Source organism: Mustela nivalis (assembly GCF_964662115.1).
Source record: "Mustela nivalis genome assembly, chromosome: 6".
Taxonomy (NCBI): domain Eukaryota; kingdom Metazoa; phylum Chordata; class Mammalia; order Carnivora; family Mustelidae; genus Mustela; species Mustela nivalis.
The window spans coordinates 78,023,782-78,039,218 of NC_139025.1; the positions used below are offsets into that span (position 1 = coordinate 78,023,782).

Here is a 15,437-nt window from a genome sequence, read left to right on the forward strand (position 1 = left end):
AAGTGACCAGAAGACAGACTGCAGGGGAAGGAGCCAGCTCCCAGCAAGCAGCAAAGCAATGGAGCACAAAATCAGAACTTTTAAAAGTCAGCTCCACTGAGGGACATCACTCCAGAGGCTAAGCTGGGGTGAAGCCCATGCAGGGACAGCATGGTCTCAGGTCCTGCAGGATCACAGAAGGATTGGGGGTGTCTGAGTGTCACAGAGCTCACAGGTATTAGAGCAGGGAAGCTGGCTACAGAGATAGAGCCAAGGAGTGAGCTCACTCGGGTTACCTTAAATTGTGATCTGTGGCACAGACCACTGCTCTGTGAGCAGGGACCCCACAAGATCCAGGGAGACCCTCCTGGATGAGCTCAGGGATCTGGGGGTTCAGAGACTCCAGGCGGGGCTGTGTGCCAGAGACAGAGATGCTTGGTCCCAGGCTGGGTGAACTTGGAGTGCAGACGGAGACCAGGGAGAAGGGAATGACTGAGTGCTTTTCTCCAAGGGTGCACTGAGGAGTGGGGCCCTGAGCTCTTGTCTCCTCCAGGCCAGAGATTTGGAGGCCACCATTTTCATCCCCATCCTCCAGAACTCTGCGAGAAGTGTTTGGGGAACAAAAGCTCCCAAATGCAAATCCAAGGGGATTAGTTAACCTGGCCCTTGGTAAGGGTAGTACAATTTTGCCTCAAGCAAAGACACTTGAGAATCACTACAACAGACCCCTCCCCCAGAAGATCAACAAGAAATCCAGGCAAGACAAAGTTCACTTTCCAAGAAGAACAGCGGAATTCCAGAGGAGGAGAAAGCAAAGCATGGAATTCATGGCTTTCTCCCCATGATTCTTTATTCTTGAAAAGTTAATTAATCTTTTATAATTTTATTTATTTTCTTCTGGTAATTTTTTTTAACTTTTACCCTTTCCTCTTTTAACATTTTTTAACTAGTTTATCTTAACAATACCTTTCATAAAAAAAGTAATGATCTTTTTTGGACCTTCATTATTATAGTCCTATTATATCCTTCATTGTATCTAACTTTATTTTTTGTATACACATAGGGTTTTTTCTTAAAAAATTGGGATACAACTTCTTCTAATAGATCAAAATATACCCTAAATCTAGAACAGGACTTTGTTCTAGTCTCCAGCCTGAGCAAATCCTCTCCACTTTCTTTTTCTTTATTCTCCCAACCAACTTATCAACTCCTTTTTTTAGAAATTAAAAAAAAAATTTTTTCTGATCTTGATAGTCATATTCCAATCCTTCATTGTGTTTACACTTATATATGTTTTTCATTCTTTAAAATTTGGGGAGTTAGTTTCTTCTAAGAGACCAAAATACTCCCAAAATGGAGCAGATGACCCTGTTCTATTCACCAGTCTAATATATATATTTTTCTTTCTTTATTTTTTCTTTAAAATTTTTTTTTCTGAACTTCTTTTTGCCCCTTTGTTCCCCCCATGACTTGGGATGTCTTCCAATTTGGTTAAAGCACATTTTCCCGGGGCCTTTGCCACCCTTTTAGTATTTTATTTGCTCCTTCATATATTCTTATCTGGATAAAATGACAAGGTGGAAAAGCTCACCACAAAAAAAAAAAAAAAAAAGAATAAGAGGCAGTATCAAAGGCTAGGGACCTAATCAATACGGACATTGGTAATATGTCAGATCTAGAGTTCAGAATTATGATTCTCAAGGTGCTAGCCAGGCTTGAAAAAGGCATGGAAGATATTAGAGAATCCCTGTCTGAGAAATAAAAGCCCTTTCTGGAGAAAGTAAAGAACTAATATCTAACCAAGTTGAAAGCAAAAAAGCTATTAATGAGATGCAATAAAAAATGTAGGCCCTTACTGCTAGGATAAATGAGGAAGAAGAGAGAATTAGTGATACAGAATACCAAATGACAAAGAATAAAGAAGCTGAGCAAAAGAGAGACAAACAACTACTGGACCACGAGGGGAGAATTTGAGAGATAAGTGATACCATAATACGAAACAACATTAGAATAATTGGGATCCCAGAAGAAGAAGAAAGAGAGAGGGGAGCAGAAGGTATATTAGAGAGAATTATTATAGAGAATTTCCCTAATATGGCAAAGGGAACAAGCATCAAAATCCGGGAGGTGCAGAGAACCCCCAACAAAATCAATAAAAATAGGTTCAGACCCCATCATCTAATATTTGCAAGTCTTAGCAAATAAGAGAAAATCCTGAAAGCAGCCCAGGACAATAAGTCTGTAACATACTATGGTAAAAATATTAGATTGGCAGCAGACTTATCCACAGAGACCTGGCAAGCCAGAAAAAACTGGCATGATATATTCAGAGCACTAAACGAGAAAAACATGCAGCCAAGAGTACTATATCCAACTAGACTATCAGCCAAAAATATTATATCCAACTAGACTGTCATTCAAAATAGGAGAGATAAAAAGCTTCCAGGACAAACAAAAACTAAAAGAATTTATAAACTCCAAAGCAGCTCTGTAGATAATATTGCAAGGGGTCCTCTAAGCAAAGAGCCTAAAAGTAGTAGATCAGAAAGGAACAGAGACAATATAGAGTAATAGTCATCTTACAGGCAATATAATGGCACTAAATTCATATCTCTCAGTAGTTACGCTGAATGCAAATGGTCTAAATGCCCCAATCAAAAGACACAGAGTATCATAATGGATAAAAAGATAAAACCCATCAATATGCTGTCTACAAGAAACTCACTTTATACCCAAAGACATCTCCAGATTTAAAGTGAGGAGGTGGAAAACAATTTACCATGCTAAGGGATATCAAAAGAAAGCTTGGGTGGCAATCCTTATATCAGATCAATTAGATTTTAAGCCAAAAACTATAATAAGGGATGAGGAAGGACACTATATCATACTCAAAGAGTCTGTCCAACAAGATCTAACAATTTTAAATATCTATGCCCCTAACATGGGAGCAGCCAACTATATAAGCCAATTAATAACAAAATCAAAGAAACACATCAACAGTAATACAAAAAGAGTAGGGGACTTTAACACCCCCCTCACTGAAATGGACAGATCATCCAAGCAAAAGATCAACAAGGAAATAAAGGCCTTAAATGACACACTGGACCAGATGGACATCACAGATATATTCAGAACATTCCATCCCCAAGCAACAGAATACACATGCTTTTCTAGTGCACATGGAACATTCTCCAAAATAGATCACATCCTGGATCATAAATCAGGTCTTAACCGGTATCAAAAGATTGGGATCATTCCCTGCATATTTTCAGACAACAGTGCTCTGAAGCTAGAACTCAATCACAAGAGGATATTTGGAAAGAATGCAAATACATGGAGACTAAACAGCATCCTTCTAAAGAATGAATGGGTCAACCAGGAAATTAAAGAATGGAAAAATTTATGGAAACAAATGATAATGAAACACATGGTTCAAAATATGTGGGACACAGCAAAGGCAGTCCTGAGAAGAAAATGTATAGTGATACAAGCCTTTCTCAAGAAACAAGAAAGGTCTCAAATACACAAACTAACCCTACACCTAAAGGAGCTGGAGAAAGAACAACAAGGAAAGCCTAAACCCAGGAGGAGAAGAGAAATAATAATGATCGGAGCAGAAATCAATGAAATAGAAACAAACAACAACAACAACAAAAACAAACAAACAAACCCTGGCCAGACTTATCAAAAAGAAAAGAGAAAGGACCCAAATAAATAAAATCATGAATGAAAGAGGAAAGATCACAACCAACACCAAAGAAATACAAACAATTATAAGAACATATTATGAGCAACTGTATCCTAGCAAATTTGACAATCTGGAAGAAGTGGATGCATTCGTAGAGACATATAAGCTACCAAAACTGAACCAAGAAGAAATAGAAAACCTGAACAGACCCATAACCAGTAAGGAGATTGAAGCAGTCATCAAAAATCTCCCAAGAAACAAGACCCCAGGGCCAGACGGCTTCCCAGGGGAATTCTACCAAACATTTTAAGAAGAATGAATTCCTATTCTCCCGAAACTGTTCCAAAAAATATAAATGGAAGAAAAACTTCCAAACTGATTTTATGAGACCAGCATTACCTTCATCCCAAAACCAGACAAGGATCCCATCAAAAAAGAGAATTACAGACCAATATCCTTGATGAACAGAGATGCAAAAATTCTCACCAAAATACCAGCCAATTGGATCCAACAGTACATTAAAAGGATTATTCACCACGACCAAGTGGGATTTATCCCAGGGCTGCAATGTTCGTTCAACATCCACAAATCAATCAATGTGATATAATACGTTAATAAAAGAAAGAATAAGAACCGGATGATACTCTCAATAGATGCTGAAAAAGCATTTGACAAAGTATAGCATCCTTTCCTGATCAAAACTCTTCAAAATGTAGGGATAGAGGGTACATACCTCAATATCATCAAAGCCATCTATGAAAAGCCCACCGCGAATATCATTCTCAATGGGGAAAAACTGAGATCTTTTCCGCTAAGGTCAGGAACATGGCAGGGATGTCCATTATCACCATTGCTATTCAACATAGTACTAGAAGTCCTATCTTTAGCAATTAGACTACAAAAATTAAAGGCATCCAAATCGGCAAAGAAGAAGTCAAACTATTACTCTTTATAGATATGATACTATATGTGGAAAACCCAAAATACTCCACTCCAGATCTGCTAGAACTTGTACAGGAATTCAGTAAAGTGTCAGGATATAAAACCAATGCACAGAAATCAGTTGCATTTCTTTACACTAACAACAAGACAGAAGAAAGAGAAATTAAGGAGTCAATCCCATTTACAATTGCACCCAAAACCGTAAGATACCTAGGAATAAACCTAACCAAAGAAGCAAAGAATCTATACTCAAAAAACTATAAAGTGCTCATGAAAGAAATTGAGGAAGACACAAAGAAATAGAAAAATGTTCCATGCTCCTGGATTGGAAGAACAAATATTGTGAAAATGTCTATGCTACCTAAAGCAATCTACATATTTAATGCAATCCCTAGCAAAATCCCATCCAGTTTTTTCAAAGAAATGGAACAAATAATCCTAAAATTTATATGGAACCAGAAAAGACCTCAAATTGCCAGAGGAATATTGAAAAAGAAATCCAAAGTTGGTGACATCACAATTCCAGACGTTAAGCTCTATTACAAAGCTGTAATCATCAAGACAGTATGGTACCGGCACAAAAACAGACACATAGATCAATGGAACAGAATAGAGAGCCCAGAAATAGACCCTCAACTCTATGGCCAAATAATTTTTGACAAAGCAGGAAAGAATGTCCAATGGAAAAAAGACAGTCTCTTCAACAAATAATGTTGGGAAAATTGGACAGCCATATACAGAAAAATGAAACTGGACTATTTCCTTACACCACACATGAAAATAGACTCAAAATGGATGAAGGGCCTCAGTGTGAGAAAGGAATCCATCAAAATCCTTGAGGAGAACACAGGCAGCAACCTCTTCAACCTCAGGCACAGTAACTTCATTCTAGGAACATCGCCAAAGGCAAGGGAAGCAAGGGCAAAAATGAACTATTGGGATTTTATCAAGATCAAAAGCTTTTGCACAGCAAAGGAAACAGTTAACAAAACCAATAGACAACTGACAGAATGGGAGAAGATATTTGCAAATGATATATCAGATAAAGGGCTAGTATCCAAAAATCTATAAAGAATTTATCAAACTCAACACCCAAAGAACAAATAATCCAAGCAAGAAATGGGCAGAAGACATGCAGATATTTCTGCAAAGAAGACATCCAGATGGCCAACAGACACATGAAAAAGTGGTCCACATCACTCGGTATCAGGGAAATACAAATAAAAACCACAATGAGATACCTCACATCAGTCAGAATGGCTAAAATCAGTAAGTCAGGAAATGACAGATGCTGGCAAGGATGCGGAGAAAGGGGACTCCCACACTGTTGGTGGGAATGCAAGCTGGTGCAACTACTCTGGAAAACAGCATGGAGGTTCCTCAAAAATTTGAAAATAGAGCTACCCTACGACCTAGCAATGGCACTACTGAGTATTTACCCTAAGGATACAAATGTAGTGATCTGAAGGCGCAGATGCACCCCAATGTTTATAGCAGCAATGTCCACAATAGCCAAACTATGGAAAGAACTTAGGGGTCCATCAACAGATGAATGGATAAAAAAGAGGTGGTATATATATATACAATGGAATACTATGCAGCCATCAAAAGAAATGAAATCTTGCCATTTGCAACGATGTGGTTTGAACTAGAGGGTATTATGCTTAGCGAAATAGGTCAATCAGAGGAAGACAACTATCTTATGATCTCCATGATATGAGGAAGTGGAGATGCAACATGGGGAATTGGGGGGTAGGAAAAGAATAAATGAAACAAGGGATCAGGAGGAAGACAAACCATGACACTCTTAATCTCACAAAACAAACTGAGGATTGCCAGAGGAAGAGGGGTATGGAGAGGGTGGTGGGGTTATGGACATTTGGGAAGGTATGTGCTATGGTGAATGCTGTGTGAGTGTGTAAACCTGGTGATTCACAGACCTTACCCCTGGGGCTAATAATACATTATATGTTAATTTTTAAAAAATCGTTTTCTGGATGTTTTGTAATTTCTTTTTTCCTTTCTTCTTCTCTTGCTCTGTTCCCTTGTGATACAATGATTTTTTTGTCATGGTATGCCTAAGTTTCTTTCTCTATATCTATTTTGTATCTACTATAAGTTTTTGCTTTGTGACTACTTTGAGACTTACCTAAAATGACTTAGATTTTTTTTAACAGATTTTATTTATTTATTTGTCAGAGAGAGAACAAGAGCAGAGGGGATGGGCAGAGGGAAAAGCAGGCTCCCAGCTGAGCAAGGAGCCTGATGTGGGACTCGATCTCAGGACACTGGGATCATGACCTGAGCCTAAGGCAGATGCTTAATCAACTGAGCCACCCAGGTGTCCCTAAAACAACTTATATTTATAACAGCCTATTTTATATTGATAACAACTTAAGATTGAACACATTCTAAAACTTACATTATTACTCCTCCCCCATGGTTTATGTTTTTGATGTCACAATCTTTTTTACCTTATGTACCATTAACAAATTATTGAGTTATAGTTATTTTTAATACTTTAGTCTTTTAACCTATACCAGATTTATAAGTGATTAAGTCACCTGATTACAACATTAAAGTATTCCAAATTTTGCTATATATGTTTATTTTTCCTAGCAAGATTTATACTTTCATATGTTTTCCTATTACTAATTAATATCCTTTGGTTTTAGCTTAAGGAAGTTCCTTTAACATTCTTGTAAGGCGATGATGAACTCCTTTAGCTTTTGGTCATCTGCAACATTCTCTATCTCTCCTTCAATTCTAAAGAACAGCTTTGCTGGCTAGAATGTTCTTGATTGGCAGTTTTTTTATTTTTCAGCACTCCGAATATACCATGCCACTACCTTCTGGCCTTCAGAGCTTTTGCTGAAAAAATCCAATAATCTAATGGGACTTCGTTTGTGCATGACAAGTTGTTTTTTCCTTGCTGGTTGTTAAGATTCTATCCTTGTCTTTAACTTTTGACAATGGTAATGTGTCTTGATGTGTGTCTCTTTGAGGTTATTATATATGGAACTTTCTGGGCTTCCTTAATCTAGATGTCCATTTCCTTCCATAGTTTAGGGAACTTTTTAGCTATTATTTCTTCAAAATAAGAATAAAATAATGCCCTTTTTCTATCTTTTCTTCTTCTGAGACCCCTATAATGCAAATAATATATCATCTGCTTGAAGTTGCCTCATAAGTCGTTTATGCTATCTTTACTCTTCTTGCTTCTTCTTCTTTTCCTCCACCTCATTTCTTCCCTCCTCCTTCTCCTCTTTCTCCTTTTTTGTCCTCTTTTTTCTTTTCTGCTTTCACTGAATGAATTTCACTGCCTGGTTTTCAAGCTTGGTGATCCTTTCTTCTACATCATCTAGTCTTCTGTTGAACCCCTCTATTGTATTGTTCAGTTCTGTTATTGCATTCTTTAACTGTGTGATTTCCATTTGCTACTTCCTTGTTTTTCTATCTCTGCATTAGAATTTTCACCTTGTTTCATACGTTGTTCTCCTGACCTCCGTGAGCACCTTTATGATTTACTTTGAATTCTTTATCAAGTAAATCACTTATCTCTGTTTTGTTAGTTTTTTTCCCTGAGGTTTTAACTTGTTCTTTCATTTGGAACATATTCCTCTGTTTTTTCATTTTCATAGACTCTCTTTGTTGGTTTTGCATGCATTAGGTAAAATAGCCACTTCTCCCAGCCTTGAAGGGAGTAGCCCTTTGTAGGAGATGAACCTTATCATTCAACCCTTCCCTACCTCTTGGTTTTTCTCAAGCCTTTGTGATTTGGTAAAGCAGGCTACTTTGTTCTTAGTGGGTCCTAGTATTTGAGGGTGTGTCAAGAACTGTCAGTATCCCAAAGGGAAGCATGTCAATCAACACTTAGTTCAGGTTGAGTGGAAGCCAGGCCCTCAGGCAGTAGCTTTGAAAATATGTAAATATATGTCTTTCAGGAAAATATTAGGAAATGGACATTTCTGTCTGTTTTCTCTGCACTGAGCCCTGGGGTGATAGCCAATTAAGATCTGTTTCTTTGTTTGCTATTGTTCTATAGAACTGATGAACACAAACCTTAGTGGCTACGAGAACCAGGCTGTCAAGGAATGGGTCCTCTAGCTAGTAGCCACAAAAGTCTGTGCCCTAGCCTTCTCTTTTGTAGAACATTTTAAGATATGGAATGGTGGGAACATAGTTTCAACATACAACCCATCAATAATAAGCTCATATAATCACTAATCTGAAGAATGTAAAGAATTTTTATGACACCAAGCAAGACTGTCAAGACTTGGTTATAAAATAAAGGTAATCTCAATTCCTTTTAATTTTATTATTTTTAACAATTATACTTTGTATTACCATATACAATGAAATTAGTCATAATTTTTATATTCTTTTTAAAGTTCTTATGTAGATAAATTTACATATGGTACAAGAAAAAAGAGTTTCCCAGACAATATGTTCTAATTTTTGCTTCAGAACCCATTTAGTGATTAGTTTGTTTGTTTGTTTGTTTTTAATGGTTTCCATTCTACAGGAAAGACTTAAAACTGGTCATTTTCTTCCAAAACATCTTTGATCAACCCAAGCTTAAAAGCTATTTTGTTTTACATTTGTAATGTTTGGCTCCATAGAGTCTTAGTTCATAAGTATACTAGCTCCTTATTTCAGATACTTGTCACTTAGTTCTTTATACAGAACCATAGAAATATTTAAAAACTGATCACTTTGCACCTATAACTTGTCTAAGCAATGATTTTGTCCTTTAAGACACGGATATAATTCATAGTAAGAAGTAACAGAGGGGCATCTGGGTGGCTCAATCGAACATCTGACTCTTGGTGTCAGGTCAGGTCATGATCATGCAGTCATGGGGTTCAGGCCCTGCATCAGACTCTGTGCTCAGGGCAGAGTCTGCTTCAGATTCTGTCTCTCTCTCTCTCTCTCCTGCTATCTCTCTCTCTCTATCTCTCTCTCTCTCAAATAAATAAAATCTTTTTTTTTTAATTTATTTGACAGACAGAGATCACAGGTAGACAGAGAGGCAGGCAGAGAGAGAGGAAGGAAAGCAGGCTCCCTGCTGAGCAGAGAGCCCGATGTGGGGCTCGATCCCAGAACCCTGGGATCATGACCTGAGCCGAAAGCAGAGGCCTTAACCCACTGAGCCACCAAGGCGCCCCTCAAATAAATAAAATCTTTAAGAAAAAAAAAACTGGGGGCGCCTGGGTGGCTCAGTGGGTTAAGCCGCTGCCTTCGGCTCAGGTCATGATCTCAGGGTCCTGGGATCGAGCCCCGCATTGGGCTCTCTGCTCAGCAGGGAGCCTGCTTCCTCTTTCTCTCTGCCTGCCTCTCTGCCTGCTTGTCATCTCTCTCTGTCAAATAAATAAAATCTTTAAAGAAAAGAAAAGAAAACTGATAAAAATAAGTCAATTCCCAAGCCAAAATAAGGTAAAAATATTGTATTTTCCTTGGGAAACAATTTTGATATGGATCACTATCTTATACACATAAAATCTTCATGTTCTTGAATATGTTAAATTTAGCTCAAAGTTGTAAAACCCAAGGATATCAGTGATACCTTACATACATATAGCACTTCATCGTTAACAAAGTATGCTTATAGGCACTTAAACTCTCTAACCTCTCTGTGAGATTATTCACAATTATATATGTTATGTTGGTATTACTAGAAGAAATTTAATTTTACCATATAGCATTGTGAAGAAGTCCTTAATGTTTCATTTTGCCAATTTAAAGCAAATTGCATATAGAAAGGTGGGAGGATGCTTCTGTGTATAGCAATGTAGACAGATGTAACTTGTTTGAGGTCTAATATATAAACAAACCAATGACTGGGTCTGCAGATGCTAAGATTGAAGGGACTTGAGGAAATATTTGTATAGGGATCTGAAAAAAATCTGGGAAGCATGATAAGAAATATATGCAATAAGACAATTAGAACATATTCATGGGTCTGTAATAACTTTCTTCAAATAATCATCTCATTCTCCTATATTACTGAAACAAAATTGTGTTTATTTCTTATTTGTTCAGGTAGCATATATTTGGCAGAATGAATACCTGTGTTTTCTCTTTCATTTGTTTCCCCTTATACTTCAGTACTAGGTACTTTCTAAGAGTAATTCTCATTTAAGTTAGGTATATTCTAAAATGGGTCCTTACTTTGGATTCTTTGTCAAGTAAATCACTTATCTCTGTTTTGTTAGTTTTTTTCCCTGAGGTTTTAACTTGTTCACTTATCTCTGTTTTGTTAGTTTTTTTCCCTGAGGTTTTAACTTGTTCTTTCATTTGGGTTTTTTCTGAGTAACACTTTTTTGTTTCTATAGTTTATTCAATAATTGTAATAATATATATGGACTGTATGAAATTTAATTTTACCAAGATATATGAGTTATTTGCATTTCAGAAAGACTATTAATGAAAACTACAAAAGTGGATAGAGATAACCATACTTATTTATGTAAGTGTCTCCCTTTTAAACATCCCTAAAATAGGGTCACCTGGGTGACTCGGTCAGTTAACTGTCCAACTCTTGATTTTTCCTCAGGTTGTAATCTCATGGATTGTGAGATGGAGCCCTATGTCAGGCTTTGTGCTCAGCAGGGAGTCTGTTTGGAGATTCTCTCCCTTTGCCCCTCTCCCTACTCATGCATGCTCCTCTCTTTCTCTCTCTCTCCCTCTCTGAAATAAATAAATTTTATAATCCCTAAAATAAAAAGGGGATAATTATGGGAATGAATTTTTTCTAATGTAGGTGGAGTAAGAGTAGAATATTTTGCTACTAGTGAAATTTCTGAAGCCTAGTAAGAACAATTGAGACTTTTTTTTTTTTTTTTTTTTGAGAGAGGAAGAGAAAGAGAGTGGGGGTAGAGGAGGGGAGAGAGAGAATCTTAAGCAGGTTCCACACCCAACATGGAGCCCTACATGGTGCTTGATCTTACAATCTGAGATCATGACCAGAGCTGAAATCAGGAGTCAGACACTTAAACAACTGAACCACCCAGTTGCCCTGAGACATTTTTCCTTATTGTTTTATCAAATAGAATCACTTTTTTTTTAAGTTTTTATTTTTTATAAACATATATTTTTATCCCCAGGGGTAGCTGGGGGAGGGGGGTTGGGAGAAGGGGTTGGGATTAGAATCACTTTTTGATCTTGTTCTCAAGCTTTTAAGGACATGAGGACAGAGGATATATAAAAACTGTAATCAGGGGAAAATTAATATTCTCATCTAAAATAAATTATTGATTGGGGGCTATAGGAGGAAGAAATCTAATAAATATAGTCATTTTAAGATTACTTATTATGCATGTCATATTTGGGTGGGTTTTTCTTTTTTGTAAATTTTCTACTTTTGTAAATTTTTTCTTTAAAATTTTAACTCCTAAAATTTCCTTGCATTGTGGTTTTTATGTATCTCTTACTTTTTTAATCTTTAGCCATTATTCCTAGCTGGATATTTTTGCCTGATATTAATGTATAGTGACTGATTTTACAACCAAGGTTAAATATTCTGAAAAGTAAGGTTTTTAGTGTAGGTACAGTTGACATGAAGTAAAAGGTCCTTTTATTATTAATATTATGTCTATTCTAGAGACCAGAAATAAAGTAATATTACCTAAAGATGTATTTAAGAATGATTCAAAATAGACCAAGTTTTATTTTTTTAATTATTCCTCCCAGAGAATATTTTTGTTGTTTTTTTTTTTTTACTTATCTTGCCAATGTTTCTTTATACAAATAAGGCAAACATATTCTTATAAAAGTCACATACTATATATTCAATCAAATTATATACTCTGTTCTATACCTTGCTTTCATCACTTAATGATACGACATGTAGATCTCTTCAAATCAGTATAGGGAGCTTCCTCATTTCTTCTTAGATCTGCATGTATTCCATCAAATGGGGTGCCTTTATTATTTTTTTACTAGTACTTCACTACTATTAAATACATGGGTTGTTCATAATCTCTAAGTTTTATATATTATGTCACAATCAATAAACGTACTTGTGTTCTTTCATACTTACATAGGAGATTGTATAGGATATAGTCTCAGAAGGGGGATTGCTAAGTCAAAGAGAAAATGTATCTGTATTTTTGTAGATATTACTAGATACCCTCTACAAGAGATTGTTTGCTTTTGAGCATGCTTTGAAGATTTTTTTAAATTTATTTGACAGAAATCACAAGTAGGCAGAGAGGCAGGCAGAGAGAGGGGGAAGCAGGCTCCCCGCAGAGCAGATAGCTCGATGCGGGGCTCGATCCAGGACCCTGGGATTATGACCTGAGCTGAAGGCAGAGGCTTTAACCCACTGAGCCACCCAGGCACCCTGTTTTAAAGGAAATAAATCATATGGTTTATTACCCTTCTTGACCATTCTAACTTCAACTTAATCTAACCTTGTTTCCACTCAAAATTTTAAAATTCGGGTTCCTAACCAGTTCTTTACTCTGTCAATGATAAATGCCTACTTACCTCAAGCATCAGACTGATATCTAATATCCTTGAATGTGTAATGTCAAAAATCAATCTGAGCGACTTTCCTTAATTCTTCAGAGCTTTATCTACAACCAGTAAATCCAATTAGTCTACCTGGCACCTGATAATAATAAGTGCCACAATCTAGTTAACAAGCCTCAGATTACCTGTTTTCTCTGTGTTAAGATATCCTTAATGACTATTTTGTTCTTTTAGGCTGATTGACATACTGATTAAATCATACAGTTCTCCTTTTCTTTTCTTTTCTTTTTTTTTTTTAAGATTATTTATTTATTTAACAGACAGAGATCACAAGTAGGCAGAGAGGCAGGCAGAGAGAGAAGAGGAAGCAAGCTCCCTGCTGCACAGAGAGCCCAATGACGGTTCAATCCCAGGACCCTGGGATCATGACCTGAGTCAAAGGCAGAGGCTTTAACCCATTGAGCCACCCAGGCACCCCCCAGTTCTCCTTTTCTTTAAGTCATGGCAAGACTCCCTTGTTACCTTCATGTATATTCATGCTGGTTGCAGGGAAAACATACCAAGTATTTCCTTATTTGAATTTGTTGTCAGTATATGGAAAAGGTGCACCCTAACATGCAGAGGCCCAAGCCTTCTATTGCATTAAACAAGAGGGTCATGGACAAAGCTCTGGGCTCTGTCCTAAAAGACCTAGGCCTGTGTCTTAAATGATAGCTTAAAGCTGTAGCTTAGAGCTGTACAATTTCCTGCACTTAGTTATGTCATCTGTAAATTGTGGAAAACCTTACTTTGTTCACAGAATGGTTTGTGACCATAATACGAGATAATATAAATGAGCTTTATCAGGTCTAAAGTCCTGTTAAGTAAAAATGAGATGGTGTATTTATTTCCTCTAACTGAAGCAAGCCATAACAATATCCTAACCTCTATTCCATCCATTTTTGGTTCTTTCCGTATTCAACGTACATTGCTAGAAGAAAAACACTATTATGCCTTTTTGTAAAGAAAAAAAAAAAAGCCAGAATTTAAGAAAATATTTTGTTTTCCCTTTTAGCTATTGACTTCAATATGACAAAAATTTTAAAGAACCCAAGAGCATATACAATGCCCCCATTCAAGGAAGAGTCAAGTGTATCAAGACTAACAACAAAGGTTTGGAGCATAGCAATTATTAAAAATGTTCTTACTTATTTAATTTGCTATATAATTAGTTGAACAACTTCATATAGGCAATGTTCATTATTACATTCCTGACATATATTTTAAGTCATTATTTTTTTTTTAAATATCCTCATCGCTAAAGGAAAAAAAAAATAACCATAGCATTCATCTTTTCTCACACTTCTGCCACTACTTTTCCTTGGGTTGATATACAAACATGGCTCTGATCTCAGTAAGTTCTAATCAAGTGTGCAGGGGAAACTTCATAAGAGTTTTCAGCAATGGCTGACCTGTCCCAACGTCTTAAGCCATGATCCAGGGATAAATGGCCATATGTAGATACTATTACTGATAAGTCTTTGTTACTTAGCATTTTTCCGTGTTTCTGATGGTGCCTCCCTAAGAGAAATCCTTATGGACTTTACCATCTTGTGTTGCATTAGCCAAGATTTGATGAGGTTACTGGCTTGATATTCTGAATTTGCTCTCTTCTTAGACAATTGGGTTTTAAGTTTGTTGCAGTTTTTATTGCTAAAATTTTGTCTGAATTATCTAGTCAAGTCTGACCATTAATTTTATGTTATCCTATATAAAAACCACTTTCTGAAGTCAGTGTTCGTATGTTTCCTGATCTTCAGTAATCCAGATATACAGAATGTTTTCCAACACTTACAGTGCTTCCAAGAATGGTTTGTAAGAACGTAGAATAGAAACTGGTAATCTCTAGGAGTCAGTGTATAAGTTGCATTGTATAGGATAAGTAGAGGTTGTATTACATAGGATAAAGTATAAGTTGCTGTGTAAGTATACGATAATAAAGCCATGTTAGAGGCATCTGAAAAGATTTGGTAATTGTCTTTTATAGTAAGCTCTGTATGTATAAACAGAAAATGTCATTGACCACCAAATCTACTGCATTCTTGAGCTATTTAAACAGACATGTGGGATCTACTCTATGCTGATTAATCAATTGTGTATTATATTCATTTTGGAGCTCTGCTTTATGGAAAGGTATAGACAAACAGAAGTGTTCTGAATAGAAAATAATCAGGATGATCAAGGGCTTTGAAACCATATTTTTTGAGCAATCGCCAAAATATTTAAAGGCATTTCCACTAGAAAATACAAGACCCTGGTGGCCAGAATAACTGTTTTCAAGTATGTAGAGAGCTACTATGGAGAGCAGGATTAG

The 15,437-nt window shown here is 36.5% G+C and overlaps 2 protein-coding genes across 4 annotated transcripts in view; both read left to right on the forward strand.

Annotated features, from left to right (window-relative positions):
• The window catches only part of GABPB1 (GA binding protein transcription factor subunit beta 1), a 975,210-nt gene that overhangs the window by 814,072 nt on the left and 145,701 nt on the right, over window positions 1–15,437 (forward strand). The window lies entirely within an intron of this gene.
• The window catches only part of FAM227B (family with sequence similarity 227 member B), a gene marked incomplete at its 3' end in the record, with an annotated part of 171,152 nt that overhangs the window by 152,645 nt on the left and 3,070 nt on the right, over window positions 1–15,437 (forward strand). The window contains exon 12 of the mRNA XM_082734424.1: window positions 14,139–14,236. Within this exon, the coding sequence (XP_082590550.1) occupies window positions 14,139–14,236 (98 nt within the window). The remainder of the gene's footprint in view (window positions 1–14,138; window positions 14,237–15,437) is intronic.